This window comes from Scomber scombrus, chromosome 14 (genome assembly GCF_963691925.1).
Source record: "Scomber scombrus chromosome 14, fScoSco1.1, whole genome shotgun sequence".
NCBI classification, from domain to species: Eukaryota; Metazoa; Chordata; class Actinopteri; order Scombriformes; family Scombridae; genus Scomber; species Scomber scombrus.
In genome coordinates, this window is record NC_084983.1 from 26113536 (window position 1) to 26129668 (window position 16133).

General features: G+C 40.5%; 1 protein-coding gene across 3 annotated transcripts in view; it reads right to left on the minus strand.

The window, feature by feature from the left end:
* The window catches only part of taok1b (TAO kinase 1b), a 28672-nt gene extending 12937 nt beyond the window's left edge, over nucleotides 1–15735 (minus strand). The window contains exons 1-9 of one of the 3 annotated variants that reach the window (XM_062433277.1): nucleotides 15264–15735; nucleotides 4896–5155; nucleotides 4239–4310; nucleotides 2172–2273; nucleotides 2040–2085; nucleotides 1831–1927; nucleotides 1140–1253; nucleotides 705–796; nucleotides 184–277 (exon numbers count right to left, since the gene is read on the minus strand). In XM_062433277.1, the coding sequence (XP_062289261.1) occupies nucleotides 184–277; nucleotides 705–796; nucleotides 1140–1253; nucleotides 1831–1927; nucleotides 2040–2085; nucleotides 2172–2273; nucleotides 4239–4310; nucleotides 4896–5027 (749 nt within the window). In that variant the 5' untranslated portion in view covers nucleotides 5028–5155; nucleotides 15264–15735. Of the gene's footprint in view, nucleotides 1–183; nucleotides 278–704; nucleotides 797–1139; nucleotides 1254–1830; nucleotides 1928–2039; nucleotides 2086–2171; nucleotides 2274–2682; nucleotides 2716–4238; nucleotides 4311–4895; nucleotides 5156–14562; nucleotides 14690–15263 lie in introns of those variants that run through there. The other 2 variants (XM_062433278.1, XM_062433279.1) reach the window with 2 other exon arrangements.
* Between the last annotated feature and the right edge of the window lie 398 nt (nucleotides 15736–16133).

Consider the following 16133-nt stretch of genomic DNA (forward strand, 5'->3'; position numbering starts at 1 on the left):
CTAAAATATAAATATAAAGAATAGGCTATACATAGTGAAATAGCAAAATAGCAATATATATTAAGATGAATACCTCTGAGTGAGTGAGTGATTTTGTGTGTGTGTGTGTGTGTGTGTGTGTGTGTGTGTGTGTGTGTGTGTGTGTGTGTGTGTGTGTGTGTGTGTGTGTGTGTGGCATCTCACCATTCACTGGATTGCAGTGTGGGGCTCTCATTCTGCGCTATGTGGTATAAGGCACTCATTGCATTCATGTTAAACAAGGGCGGCTTCCTCTCCGCTGCAACAGAGACACATTAGTTAATACATATTATTTATACTTGCATTACAGCTTTATTCATATATGTAATTAATAGGGTTAACACGACTGTAGATAATAAATAAAATAAAATATTTTGTCTTTCTCATCTGATCATAAAAGAAACTATCAGGCCAATTTCACTCATATTACAAATCCATCAAACAAATGTCAGAAAACATTATTTAAGTACATTTTGTTACTAAATACTAGTCTGTGTATTTAAAAACATGTCAATCAGTGACAGTGATAGTACATCCTGATGGGGTGAGGTCACAGATTATACCTTTAATCCTTTTTTTAGGACCTTTTTTTCTCTTTTGTGCAGAGATAACATAAGCTCTCTGCAGTAATGTTGTAATGATGATGCAATACACACACACACACACACACACATACTATCACTTACCTAATTCTATACAGGTGATCCCTAACGACCAGACGTCTACCTTTCCATCATACTGGCCCTCATCCATAGCTAGAATCACCTCCGGGGCCATCCTGGATGAGGAAGAAGATCAAATGGAAGTGAGAAATAGAGAAAGTCAAAACACAGTTACAGTCCCATCTTTAGATAAGCAAAGAAAAACAGTAACTTATTATAAATATTGCAAAACTAAAAGACTTCAGCATGCATTGTCTCCAACAAATCACAGCAGTGAAGCATTTTACTTATAGATTATAGATGCAAATAGATTTAAATACATTTTACAGTCAGATCATCATTTCATCAATCAGTAATTCCTTAAACAGATGCTCAATAAAGAGACCATTCATAATGTCAACATTTTTGGCCAGCTGAACAAATAACACTCAGGTCAACCAGAGATGGATTTTCACTCACCAATACGGTGTTCCAACAAAGGAGTTGGCAGGCGAGGCGATGGAGGCGGAGCCAAAGTCTGCCAGTTTGACCAGCCCTGGCTCCGTCAGCAGGATGTTACCTGCCTTCACATCCCTGAGACACATTAAAAAAAAAGAGGTATATATACAGGTTCGATTATTGCAACAGTCTTCTCTACGGCACCATAACCATAAGTCCTCAATAAACTCCAATACGTCCAGAACTCTGCTGCACGCCTCCTCACCGTTAAACACCGAATCGACTTCAAAATCCTTCTCACCACCTACAAGGCCCTCAACAACCTAGCCCCCCCCCCCCCCCCCCCACCTTGCTGACCTCCTTCATCACCACGCCCCCTCCCGATCCCTCAGGTCCGTCTCTGCCAACTTGCTGCAGGTCCCCCGGACAAAGCGCCGGACTTGGGGTGATCGGGCCTTCTCAGTTGCTGCCCCCACCCCTATGGAATTCACTCCCCCCCTCACATCAAAATCTCCCCAACCCTCTCCACTTTCAAATATGCACTCAAAACACCTTTTTACACTAACCTTCCCCACCTAGCTCCCACCGTATTCTTCATGTTCTAACCTCTGTTATAAATGTGATTTATTATATTATTATTATTATTATTATTATTAAGAGAAGCTACTTAAAAATAATAAAGGTCATGTAAAAAAAAAACAAGTTGACTCACCTGTGGATCATGTTGTGGGAATGAAGGTATGCCAGGCCCTGCAAAGCACCGTGTGTAATGGCAGCAATCTCTACTTCTTGTAGAGGTTTTTTATGAACTGATGGAGAGAGGGGGGGGGGGAAAAACAGTTGATGAAAACACAGAACCAGTCTTACACAAACCTCTCATCTCTTGCATAAGACACAAAATGATGCGGAACAGCTGCTCACCTTCTAGCAGATCAGAGGCTGAGCCAAGACAGTACTCCATCACCAGCTACACAGAGAAACAACACATAATATATCATATGTCTCCACATAGTATGAGGTCATTCTGTGTATGTATGTAAACAGGTGACTTACCCATGCTGTGTGCTCACGGAGGTAACAACCTTTGTACTCTATACTGTTCGGGTGCCGAATCCTCTGGAGAAACTTCACCTCCTTTATAATGTCCTGCCATTTCTGTCGGGGAGAGAAGAGACTTGGCTTTGAGTTCCTCTCTGCATTAGAGGTGAGCGCAGAAGATGGTGAGTCTTTCAAGTGTAAACAAGGGGTAAGGTGGTCCTTTTCACAGATGATGTGTAATCTGATTATAGCTAATCTGAAATCATGAGCTGTGTGAGCTGTATCGGAGACAACAGTTAAAGTGAGCAAACACACAGGAGTGACCTTATTGGGACTGTGAGGTGTGTTTGTGCTCAAAGTGCAAGTCTGTAGTCCAACAGTTCTTTAATTGGCCTTAAATAACCTGAATTTACTTATAGACACACAGATTTCTAGATGATGAATTCACATGTAGCAAAGCAGTTCACTCACTCATTACAGATTGCTTCAGTGAATTCAGCTCTCACTATTCGATGAGAATATTTACCATTGATTTCAGCGTTCGTTTTCAAGATGTGATCTGTTGTTGGTTTGTGGCACAGAAAGTACGGTATCACACAAAGAGCAGCTACATTAATGCATGTTGTAACAAAGTGCAAATAATTAATAGTTTGATACATTATCAAACATAAGGATAAAGAATTTCTTAAGAATGTTATTTTAAAACGGCGATTATAAACTGTTGAAATGTTTACGCTACAAATTGCAATATCTAGAAAAAGTATGTCATAGATGCTGATGAAATTCATGGGTCAATGACGTATAAGGATTTTCAACAACTCAATGTTAGAATAATAAAAACAAGCATATCTAATGCAGTAGTTCAAACATTCAGAATGTTGTGTACCTGAAGATTCATATTATAAATTTGATATTAAGTGATTTTAGTGGGTTTTTCAAGATTAATTGGCACTGGCCTTAAAAAAAAGTCATGTGGTGCGACCATGATTCATCTTGAAATAAATTAATTTACTTAACACGCTTCACATCTTTTTTTACAAGTTTTCAGTAATATAAAGTGTTTGGAAACAAAGTATTTGCATTTATTTTATTTTAATTTGTAAATGATGATCTTTTATTTATATAAGATATTTCAAGATGAATCATGGTCGCACCAAATGACTTTTTTTTAAGGCCAGTGCCAATTAATCTTGAAAAAATCACTTTCAAATGTATAATATGGATCTTCAGCTACACAACATTTTGTATGTTTGAACTACTGCATTAGATATGCTTGTTTTTATTATTCTAACATTGAGTTGTTGTAAATCCTTATACGTCATTGACCCATGTACAAAAAAAAAAGTCTATTGCTGAGTAAACACTTAAAGATCCCTTTCAAACACGTATGAGTAAAAAATACTCTACTTGCAACAATAATGTGTCTGATGTGGTTTTTCCCCCCCAGAAACTATGAATATGCAAAATAGTTAAAGCTAGATACAAGCTGCCTTCTGCTGCACTGTAAAGTCAGTTCTGAATGTTTCTGCACTTTCACGTTTCCTCATCACACCTGCATACGTTGCATACTGAACCAGGATTGGCTTTCACACTAGTTGTGAGGTCATAACCATGCATGATGTCGTGCCCCTTAAACTTGGATTTTCAATGAGCTCAGAGAAACTTTCCACTTTAAGCAGGTGAATGTGATAACGGCCCTCTATTGTCAAACCTTGCACACACACACACACACACACACACACACACACACACACACACACACACACACACACACACACACACACACACACACACACACACACACACACACACACACACACACACACACACACACACACACACACACACACACACACACACACACACACCACCCTGCACAGTGAAGCTCAAACATTCAACAGTAGGAACAAGACAGACATTTTTGAGTGGAGTGGGACTTTAAACTGTCTTTATTCTCTATGTTGTCAAACTACTGGTGATGTTTGCCGTGTATAAAGACTTTCTTTACAGTGGAGAAATGTTTATGGTCAAGTAATGCAAACTATTATGTAAATATAATCAATCTCATCTCTGTTACCTCACCTCATTAGACTGTTTCCCGTTGTAGGACATCTTTTTAATTGCCACGACCTCATTCGTGCGCACATCCCTCGCCTGGGAAACAAAAAGCACATCATCAGTACACAAACCAAAACATACAATACATTTATTTCTCTGTGTATTTTCTCTCTCTTGAGGATGTGTTTTTTTTTTAAAGACCTCCGTGTTGCAATGTTTGAGAACAAAAGTCAGATCAGAAAGGTAGCAGTGAGTCATATAGCTCTGCTGCACCTTGCTGCTATTGAACCCAACTGTGGACCGGTAAAAATAACTTTTCACAAATCATTACTGCTCTTTATTGAAGATCAAATAGCTTAACTTTTTAGAATAGTGACACATACTCAGAGGTTTTTAAGCCCACGTATGTGTTGAAACAAAATATGAGCTGTGTTTGACTCAGTTGCTAACATTAACCAACACGTCAAAGAGCCTTGAGTTACTGTATTACTCACATAGATACAGCAAATGTGCATCACAAAACTGTTCAATCTGTATTTAAATGAATAAATCTGACTCTGAACTGACAGCTTTCCTGTGTTTAGCTCATAATATCTTTGATTCACATCTATAATTTGGGAATTTTTTTCAACTGCATTTCTTTTTTCTGTGAGTCTGAATGAAGAGATGTAGTTGCCGTACAAAGTAGACGGCGCCAAAGCTGCCATGTCCAATCTCTCGAAGGTCAGAGAAAAGCTTCTCCGGGTCTTCTTTGAAGAAAAGCTCAGCCACCTCTGGATCCTTCAGGCTCCCTGCCCTTACAGAGGAGGGCATCCTGGTTGATGTAGTCCCCTTATCACCCACGCAAAGGGGACGGGACTATCTGCGTGCTGAGCTACGCCAAAGCAGCTGAAGATTCATCTGCAGTAATGGATGGGCCTGAGGAACCAGCACATGGGCACCTAGATGGAGAGTCGAGGAGACACAGAAAGGAGCGTTAGCAAAGACAAGATAAAACACTTCTGCACAGTATGAAGAAGAGTCTATTCGCTCAGCTGATCTAAGTTTGAATATACCAGTGAGAGAGGGAGGAACTTACAACACGAATATAAAACTTGATAGACTCAGTAACATTTTATTGAAATCTCTTTTCATCCGCTCCCCCCCCCCCCCCCCCCCCCCCCCTCCCTCATGCGCTAGACCTTAATATAATCTACTAATTGCAGAGTCATCACAAGTGCACCAGTTCAGCAATTATTGCAGATCTGTAAGCTACTGTACTCACTGGGCAATGCAATTACACCAGCTCAAGGATTGATTTCATGTCCATTGTTACGAGGTGGCTTAACGTAATGAGGCTGAGCTCTAACGCAGGACCTGAGAGGACCTGGGGTCAACCTTTACTGTGTACTATAAACCCGATTCATCAATGTTTCTCTGTTTAATGTGTGAGGCATGTAATAATAATAATAATACTAATATGTATTTCTGTGCACATGCAATGTTTGCTTAAAGTATGTGTGTGCTAAGCATGTTGTGTATTATCCGGCAAATTCTACGACATAAAATTATGACTTTTATAGAAACACAGTCACTCATACCAATGGGGATCATATTAGGTTTCATGCAAATTAGCAGCATTCACTCATCCTGTCCTGCATGGTGTAGCCGACGCTGCTCCATCTGTTGTCCCTGTGTGTCTTTATTGAGCTTTACGGTATTTTTACTGCGTTTGTTTTGTGTTATCGGCCTATAAGTTACAGTAATTACTGAAATCACTCAGTGGTTACAACTTTTACTGCTGAATGTCTATAAATTACCTTCAGTTACATACTTCAGCTTTCGGACCCATGACGTCCTTTGCTCTCTGAATATACACATTTACCTTCACGATGCATCTGTGCCCAGGATGAAGACAAAAGGTTCGTCATCACAAAGCATAACGAACTCTCACATGTCAATGTTCAGTGTTCTGAGTTTGACATACCACAGAAAAGTGTGTTGTTAACCACCCGGCCAAATTTGAATGATTAAAAAAATCGCCAAATATATGAAATTAGGCTTCAAAGTTGTGTAAAAGTCTGCCTAGTTCTCTGCTCCCAAACGCTCTCCTGGATGCTGCCCAGTATGACCACTGAGCTAGCGACTTGGTTCAAAAGAAGAGTTACCATATGAATAAACATATATTTTGCACATATATCATTATATTGCAGATGTATGCAAAATTAGACCAAATACTTATATTGAACAAATATAAATATACCTATAAATTAAAAACTTGCACTACTCATTTTATTAGTTTTTATATTACATTTTGTTTTAAAATATTAATTTAAAACTTCTATTAATATTATATGATTATATCAGGTCAATACAATGAATAAATGATTGCCCAGCCCTCGGGCCAGGGGATCAAACCAGTGACCACATACTTTTCTACCCTCGAGTCTACTCTGACCTTGAAAAGCTGTTCGAGTGCCTAAGAAACCCCTCTCCTCTAGTTAGGAAAGCACTGCATCATTCAGCCCTAAAAAAAATTACTTCAAATCCTTGATCTCCGTGTCTTGTCTTCAGCCCAACGAGCCCCTCCATACCCCAACAACAACAATCATATCAGTGCAGATGTACAAACGCTGGGTGAACTCGCTGCCCCCTTTTCAGTTTATCTTTGGGTTGGCAGCACCGCGGCGCTAACATAGCCAACTAGTTATCAGTGCAGCCTGGCAGCCCGCTGTATCAAAACCACACTGCTGGCTGAATGTCACAAGGTTTGTCCTGCTGAAAGCTGTCCAGCTGACTGAGAGAGAGAGAAAAACAAAACACAAGAGTGGAGTTCTTACAGCAAAACACACACAACCCTCAAGGACAACAAATACCTTAGTGAAGAGACAGAGGTCCAGTCTTTTTATGCTGGATTCAAATGAACAGAGAGGCCTTTACACTTCATCTTAATCCTGGCAGCATTATTACATAAACCCTGTAATGCAGACTGATTATTACACTTTCATATAGGGCTCAAAGAAGCCCTGTAACTCTAAGTACCACACAACAACAGACAGTGTGTTATACATGGAGGATTCAATCTGATTTAATGTTGGAAATGTATTTATTTTCTCTTAAGGCTTTATGTCTTTATATCTATAACGACCAGACTTTACATCCACTGAACCTCTTTTATAGCATCTAAAAAAACATTATGTAATGAAAACGAGGTTAAAAGCAGTGAACTGTGCTCCAGTGTTACGCCATATATGTGATTAAATTCTCATGTGTTTTGAGCCTATTCCTGACATACCGATCCTCACTTCTAAACACACAATGTGCCAGTTTTACCAAACTAAAGTGCAGGGATGATGCATAAGAATGATTAAAGTCTGTGTAAAGTAAAAATAAATATGTGTTCTGAGTTTGACATACCACAGAAAAGTGTGTTGTTAACCACCCTGCAAAATTTGAATGATTAAAAAAATCACCAAATATATGAAATTAGGCTTCAAAGTCGTGTAAAAGTCTGCTTATTTCTCTGCTCCCAAACGCTGTGGGAGTGGCCGCCGAGTCCACTGAAACCCCGCCTCCTACTAAGTGTCACCTGTCAATCAAAGTCACCACCTCTACCAGAAACATGGACGCTAGGCCTGAGAGCTTTCTGCTGCTAGCTCGGTGGCTAACTCAGCGGTTAGCTCGGCGGCTAACTGGGTTACGTAACCCAGCGGAGATTTTCAGACCCGCCCATTAAATCCAGACACAGAAATCTTGAAACACAGTTTGTGAAGCCTAGCTCCACAATTCAAATCTAAATGGTTGAAATGCTTTTTACACCTTATTTAGAAATCAATTCATGACCTATTTAATGTGTTTAGAAGAAAATGTCTGAATTCACTTTACACAGTCTTTAAAGGCAGAAAAGCTTTGGAGTAAAATCACTGCCATACTCTAAATGATTAACTGCCCAGCAAAGACAATACAGGCTGTCTCACCCCCAAAAAATCAGCAACACCAAAACAATCTTATCAATACTCTGATATCACTGCTTCCTGTACTACAAAGTCTTGTTTCCAGCCAACATGTGATTGCAGCACCTCATGAATACTTTTCTTGATTCAGCACACACTGATTTCAATCTGCGGCCATGAAATGGATCACAAGCTAGGTCGCTAACAAGCATGCTATCAGATAGTATTTACTGGTCATTTACTGCAGACAACATTAGGAGAGAGTCAAGCATAGCATCACTGTGTCGTCAATCAAAATGTGACACCTTACTACAATCTGTCAATCACGACGTAGCCACGCCCTAATGCATACCCTGCTTTATCGTCACATAAAATCAGGGAGGCCAAAATGTCCCAAATGAACATCATACTGCATTGAAGAAGGCTTTAAACTAGCGATTGAGACCATAAACACATTTTGATAACGTTCACTGAGGTTAGAAATCAAGTGAGAAGTAGGTGAATTCTCCATTGACTTGTATAGAGACGGAAGTCCTTTTGACACCAAAACGGTCGCCCCCTGGTGGCCTTTTGATAGAATGCAGCTTTAAGTTACTTCCGCATTGGCCTCATTTCAGAGGACCGGAGCTCCCCGCCTGCTAGAATCACAATTCTTAAAAGGCTGTCAGTGGTTCCCAAACTTCACATCCTCCCATATGTGCACTGACTGCTGATTCTCAGCTCAGTAACCACAGACATCATGTGATGTGCTGTTGGGTATAGCTTTTTGCATTTTGTATGTGTCCTGTGCTGTTATATGTTTTAGTATTGACCTTATGAGGGGACTGCAGATGTAAATTAGCTATACACTAAATCTGGTAGAGTAGATCAAATGGTAACATTTATGTTTAACACTGTACATGGTCCCATTTAACAAATTACTACTATTTTATCGATATTACAGGGAAAACTAGTAACACAAGGGGCCAAGTAGAGTGTTTTTAATTCAAGTACCAATGCAACTGCATGTTTCTTTTAAATAATATCAGTGTTTCCCACACTATTAGATACTATTTGTGGCTGTAGCTGACTGGAAGTGAGGTATATATATATCATCATTTGTGTGGATTCTCCTGAGACAGTTCTACCATGCTATTGATGATAAATGATAATATACAAGTAGTAAATAAGAGGCTCAGATACAGATTTACAGACAGTTACGTAACTTGACATTTTTTATGAATATTAATGAAACAGTTTTTTAAAAAGAAACAATTTAATTCTTTGATTTCATCTCAATATGAGAGAATTGAAGGTTAACGGCACTTCATTACTTTATTAGTCTATAAGAAAGATTAAGCTAGACTAGACTTGGACTGTGTATATTTCTAATGGAGTAGATCATATGTAGGAAGAAAACAAACAAATATGATTGGGTTTTTATCTCTCTCTCTCACACACACAGCACTGAACTCAAAGTCACAAGACTCTGAGTCTGGAGGAAATGGACTGGCCTGCAAGATGTGTGCGTACACTCGTTATCACAGAGAACAGCGTGTTCAAGAAATGCACCAAAAGTTGTTTTGCTTTCGCGTTCGGGAAAATGGATTCTCTCTCTTGATGTAGTATGTGAATTGATTTCCACTGCGCTGTAAAAATCACCAAGAAGCCTAATGAAGAGGCAACCAATAAACAAAGGCTGAGTAGCAAGGCTTATCAGGGAGAGAGAGAGAGAGAGAGAGAGAGAGAGAGAGAGAGAGAGAGAGAGAGAGAGAGAGAGAGAGAGAGAGAGAGAGAGAGAGAGAGAGAGAGAGAGAGAGAGAGAGAGAGAGAGAGAGAGAGAGAGAGAGAGAGAATAAATGGAGATAGTAAATAATCAAATACTTTATTGATCCTCATGGTGGATTTCTCTTAGCTGCACAGGGTCAGCAACACAAAAGCAATCCTGCTGTCTGGTTAAAAGGATACACAAGAAGATACATCAGATATATAAAGAGAAGTTCAGGAAGTACTGAGCCTTAGACATCCATCCATCCATCCACCACAGCTCTTTTTAAAAAAAAAAAAAAAAAAAACTAGCTGATTATTACAATAATCTCTCCATAATCGATTTTGGCTTCCAGTGATTCTGAAAACAAGGTAATTGATAATCTTGTGTTATAAATATGTTGGAGCAGTTCAAATGTGTCTGAATTTAACAAACAGTCAAATGTTCAGCGGTGAAAACTGACTAATTTAGACATCTATAATCTACTTTGTTTTAGTTTCAGACTTTCGATGCTATTATTTTAGATACTACGTCACCATCAGAGTCCGGTGGGTCCTATCTGGGTCCTACTCTGGGTCCTATCTGGGTCCTATCTGGGTCCTATCTGGGTCCTACTCTGGGTCCTATCTGGGTCCTACTCTGGGTCCTATCTGGGTCCTATCTGGGTCCTACTCTGGGTCCTATCGGGGTCCTACTCTGCTGGAGACACAACATGTGAGAGGACCGAGTGAGAGGACGTTCCTGTAAAGGTCCCGCCTCCAGAAACGGGGCTTATGTCTGTGGTTTGGAACTATTTCCAAGTGTTCCCTACGGATAGTAAATTTGTAATTTGCAATAACTGCAAAGCAGCATAATAAATGTGGCAGTGACATATTGGCATTTTTTTCCATAATTTAAATTGAATTTGTTCTCTTATTTTGCACAGACAGTGTTTACATGTGGAAAGCCATGTTGCATTTATGTTTGCATCCAGTGTGTCATCACAATAAAATTAGGCATAATGTGTTAATTCAACAATAGGAGATATGTTATGTTTTTTAATAGTTTTGGTGTAAAAAAGCCTGCAAATATCGGTATCGGGTGATATCGGTATCGGAAATTAAGAGTTGGACAATATCGGAATATCGGATATCGGCAGAAAAGTCAATATGGAGCATCCCTACTTTTTATTTGTTTCTCAACTGAACTACATTTAAAATTCAAGTAAATCCACAGATAAATAGACAAGTTTACAAAGTCAGTGAGTAATCATGTCAAATAATTATGATCTTAATATTGACCAAAATAATTGTAAATATGATTTTTGCCACAATCATCAGTTATCAACTCTGGCTGGCAACAGTTAACATTGATAATGATTCAAATACGATGGTAATAGAGGGTTAAATGCAATCCTGACTTTTTTTTTTAGAAAGGTTTATTTATCCACGAGTAGCCGCTATAAACAGACAATCAATCAATCATCAATAGGACTGATGTTAATTCAGCTGATTATACCTGTTATCATGTTTAATAAATACTTGACTAACATCTCTCTGACTGTCCTAGTTTTGTTGAACTGTTAAGACGGTCCAACTTACTTGGTTATAAATCTTTTAATAGGTGTATGGAGATGAAGGAGATGCACTCAGTAAAGCTTCAGCCTTAAATGTCAACTTGAAAAGCTGAATCTCATCAACTTGAATCACTTAAGTTACTTGTGTGTATGTGGGTGTGCAGGGCCGTTAAAACATTATTATTCCTCGACTGTGGGAACTCAGACTTGCTTTATTTCTTTCTCTCTCTCTCTCTCTCACACACACACAACAACATCCTAAATGCTGTTTTTCTAAATAATTCAAAGTCGGACCGCACCGAGCAGATACATCATATTAAATAATCATTTATGAGCCAGACTTGACTGGTCCACATGAACAAAGCTCTTGATCAAGACCCAACTTTTGCTGCAACGTTATATGACGTCATCAACAAATAAGTGCAAGTAAGTAAAATATTCACAAGCCTTAAAAGAAGAGTATCTTCACAAGGGGATCAGTTCCATTTACGATGTGTGGCTGCACCCTCATGTTACCTCAAACATAGAAGAATTAACACCAATCAGCATTGAATCTACTACTGTGCTCAGTTCAGACATTAGATTCAATATTTGGAGAGAAAATTGTGAATTTAATGCTTCTCTAAAAATCATCAGCCACATGCCAAATAAAACATTTTTAAAAACCACTGCAACATCACAGCTGTTCAGAGAAGATGTTCATTTCATGACCTACATGTGTGCTGTTGTTCATGGCTCATAAGCTACATTTCTATCCCCCGGTATGGAGGGTGGGGTGTCCATGATCCTGCTTCCCAGACTGATCACAGACTGCGGCTTTCACTGAGTGGAGGAAGTGAAAGCTCTCTATCTACCCAACATCAACAACAACACCACCACCACCACCATCCCCATTTGTGGTGCTATAGAAGTGATGGCGACAGAGGAGAGGAATGGAGTGACCGGCGGACACTAAGAGGATTTGAGCCATCCCATTTCTTTCACAGAGCTCCATTTTCACTCTTCCTGTCGGGATAAATCTCACAACAAACCAAGTTTCCTCTGAACAAGAGACCCTTGGGTAAAGAAGAGGACACAGAGGCATCCAAACACCCAAGTTTACAAATGGCGCTTTTCCACTACACAGTTCCAGCACGACTCGCCTCGCCTCGACACGGTTCCAGAACAGACCTTTTCCATTACAAAAAAGTACCTACTCAACGTGGACGGGGTCGTCATAGCACGGCTCTGCGAAACTGCTGTGACTTTGTTTTATATGCGACACAAAACACATAAACAATGGAGGACATGGAGGCAGTGGTGTACTTGCTGCTGTATGAGGCTTTTTGTGACACAAAGCAAGAAAATTGAGCCGTATACGCTGTTGCCGGTATTTAAAAATGCCGGGTTTGATTCTTGTGTGGGACAGCTCATGACTCTTCCAGCGACAACTCTTCTGACCAATCAGCGGCCAGCAGTGTGTCGACGTCACATTTAGTATCGGCTTGGCTCGCTTGGAACCTCACCAGAGCAGGTACTAAAAAAGTACCAGGTACCAGGTACTTTTCCTAGTGGAAACGCAAAAAAAACCGAGGCGAGTCGTGCTGGAATTGTGTAGTGGAAAAGCGCCAAAAGTCATCCCAGTGGATGTTTGTCATCATCTCCAATGGAAGCACTACTGGACCTAAGAGTAACTTGGACTTGAGACAGAATCATTTAGACTGTATAAATCTGGAAAAAGTGAGACTCAACCTGATGAACTCCAAATGATTGAAATGTTATTTTGCAAATTGTGATTGTACAGTGCGTGTCCTCTGTCCATCACCTGAAGAAAAAACTGTGGGTGAGCCTATCCTCCCCTTTATGCTTTTTGCTCTTAGTCTGACTCATCAAATATCCTGTTGGTTTCCAACTGTTCAGCAGCCAGCCACAATCAAAAGAGATGATGAAGAGATGCTTAGGAACTCCTTTGTAGGAATAAGACTTATGACAAAATTTGAATAAATAACAAAATAAACCTATTTTTGAATTGATGCCACTACCACCAGTTGAGTAAGTCGACCCAGTCAAAACCTGAGGACCGCCACCATGTGACCAGCCATCGATTCTGCCAGATAAAAAGTTTAAGACTCAATAATAAATAAAATCACTTGGAGGATTAAAATCAATACTCTAAGATGGGGTTATATTATGACATTCATAAGTACTTCAAATAATGTATGGTGGCAGCATTGTAGTGGACCATACACATAATGAGACCAATCTTGTTCTGCAGTGGCTGACTGTCTCTGACTTGGACTTTAACAAGCAGGGCAGGCTTTACTCCAGTCTCTAATCCATTTTTCCAGGGAGACACTTAAAACCATTATGCAGTGTGCTCATATTCAGTACCCCCCTGATATAACTGACACACAGGAAAACAAGACTTTTACCAAGCAGAGATTTTTTACAGGCAATAACAGCTGCGTACCTCTCATCATCAGCTAGCAGTAAGTCCTTGGAAGTAAAGAGGGGGAGCTGTTCCTGTCTGTGAATGCACGAGGCATGCCAGATACATAAATGAGCAAATGACAAATGACAGGTGTGCAGATTGGCACAGGTTTACCGAAAAACAGAGAGAAAGCAGGGACAGGTAGCCAAGCAGAAATCTGTGATGACAAGAACAAGGGGGACAAGTTGTACCTGCCTTTCAAAAAAACAGTAACACAGTACACTGCATTTATATCATTGGCAGTCTGTTCATCATGGTCCACAGACACCAACAAAATAGGTGGACTGCTCACACACTGCAGAGCTTATTTATCAAAGGGAGCCTGTATGCATGGCACATAAAACACTGAGCATGTGTAGATGTTCAGGTATCAAGCCATACACACATCAAATCTGACAGATCAGCTCCTACACACAGCAGCTTTCTCGCTTTGAATGGTTAAATCTTTAGTGTCACAACACTGATGTTTACGCCTGGTTTAACCTTACTGTGGATGTTATATTAAATCCTTGTGTACCTGATCCACTGTCACGCACAAGTCAAGCGGCGGAGTTGCAGATAAGCCAAGCAGAAGAGTGGCTCGCTGTGAGTGATAGCCAGAGTTACGCAATATCAACACAGAAAAACTGAGGAATGCGACTCACGTCAGTGCACAAAAACAGCCATCAGCGGGCGATGGATGTAGGCACACACTAAAAAAAAAGCAATGATTTGTCGGTCTGTCCGGGATAAACACAACACCGGGGCTCGTACGTGCGACACACAGTAAGAGGCTTGACCGATGTCACCTACAGTCACACCGCGAGCTGCTCAGACAGTATATGTGACTCATAGTCTCATAGTTGTCCCTGGTAGATAAGCAAACTTCCCAAAACACACACATCCAAAGCCGAGTTTCACTTAACGTTACAGCCACAGTGGACAAAAACAAAAAAATGAGGGAGTGGCACTGCTTGCACCGATAGTTGCATAAAGCGGATTAGCAAGCTAACGTAGCTGGCTTACCCCTCTTTAGGTTAACATTAAAGCTGTTCACATTATTCACAAGCAACTCACAGTAGTGCTCGCTAGCTCTGCTCCCAGTGCATCCATATTATTTGCTGATGTGTCACATTAGCAATCAGAGCAAAATCACCCTTGTGCTCAACAAGGCAGAGTAAAAATCCGTCGATGCGACAGACTATACAAGTTGTGACAGCAACTTTTGGTTAGCTAACGTTGACGAAAAAGCAGCAAATCTAGCAGATTAGCTCACAAGCTAACCAATGTTGCAACCGAGCTCCACTGCAGAAGAAATCTACCCATCGTTAGTTAGCAGAAAGCTAAAAGTTAGCGACATACTCACCTAGTAAAAATGAATCCACACAAGGTTGAGAAGTGGGTATGAGCAGCTGATTAATCCAGTCAACCCTGAACACGGTGGATAAAAGTGTCTGATGCCAAATCACAGACGAGGCAATCCGGAGAAATCAAAGTGTGAATCCGCTAGCTAATAAGTTAGCAATGCTAGTACGCTAACCTAACAACTGTACAGTTGCCAGAGCCCAATAAACACGGTCACGCTGATGTCTGGTTAACATTTAGCGTTGTTTTTTTTTGCATCTATACAAGCTTGGCTCCAGGACTAAAGCATGTCACCGTGTGGAAAGCTGAGCTGACTGACGACTGTCAAGCGTTTAGCTGTCACAACGAGCTGGCTGCTAACGTCAAAGTTTCTCTCCTCGACAAGGCAGCCCAGGCAGTTCCCTAAAAATGGCGGCTGGCTGGGAGAATCACCTCCCTTTCCACCGTGAGAATCAGGGAGCAGATAGAAAACACAGTCAGCGGGGATAACAGGCGAGAGTACACGTGTGGCAGCTTTGGAGAGTCTTGTTGGTTGCTGTCTAGCTGCAGCCTACAGGGGTAAATGTTGCCCCCCCCCTCCTCCATCACCCTCCCTCCCTAATCTCAGTGTTTGGTGCTGCTGCAAGCACAGGTGTGTGGTCTGGATGCACAAACCTCTGCACACACAACATCAGTCCATTTTTAGAGCAGGTGAATATTCATAACAAAAGTACTGAACATTCATCTCCCCTCTTGTCCCATCCTTGTGTGTGTTTGACCTGAGCTCCTAACCTGATTATCAGTTTCAGTCCTAATCTGGCCTCTACTATAAATAGACAGTCGTTAATTTACAGTGTTAATAAAGCACTGTTTCCCCAAGAATTATAGCAGA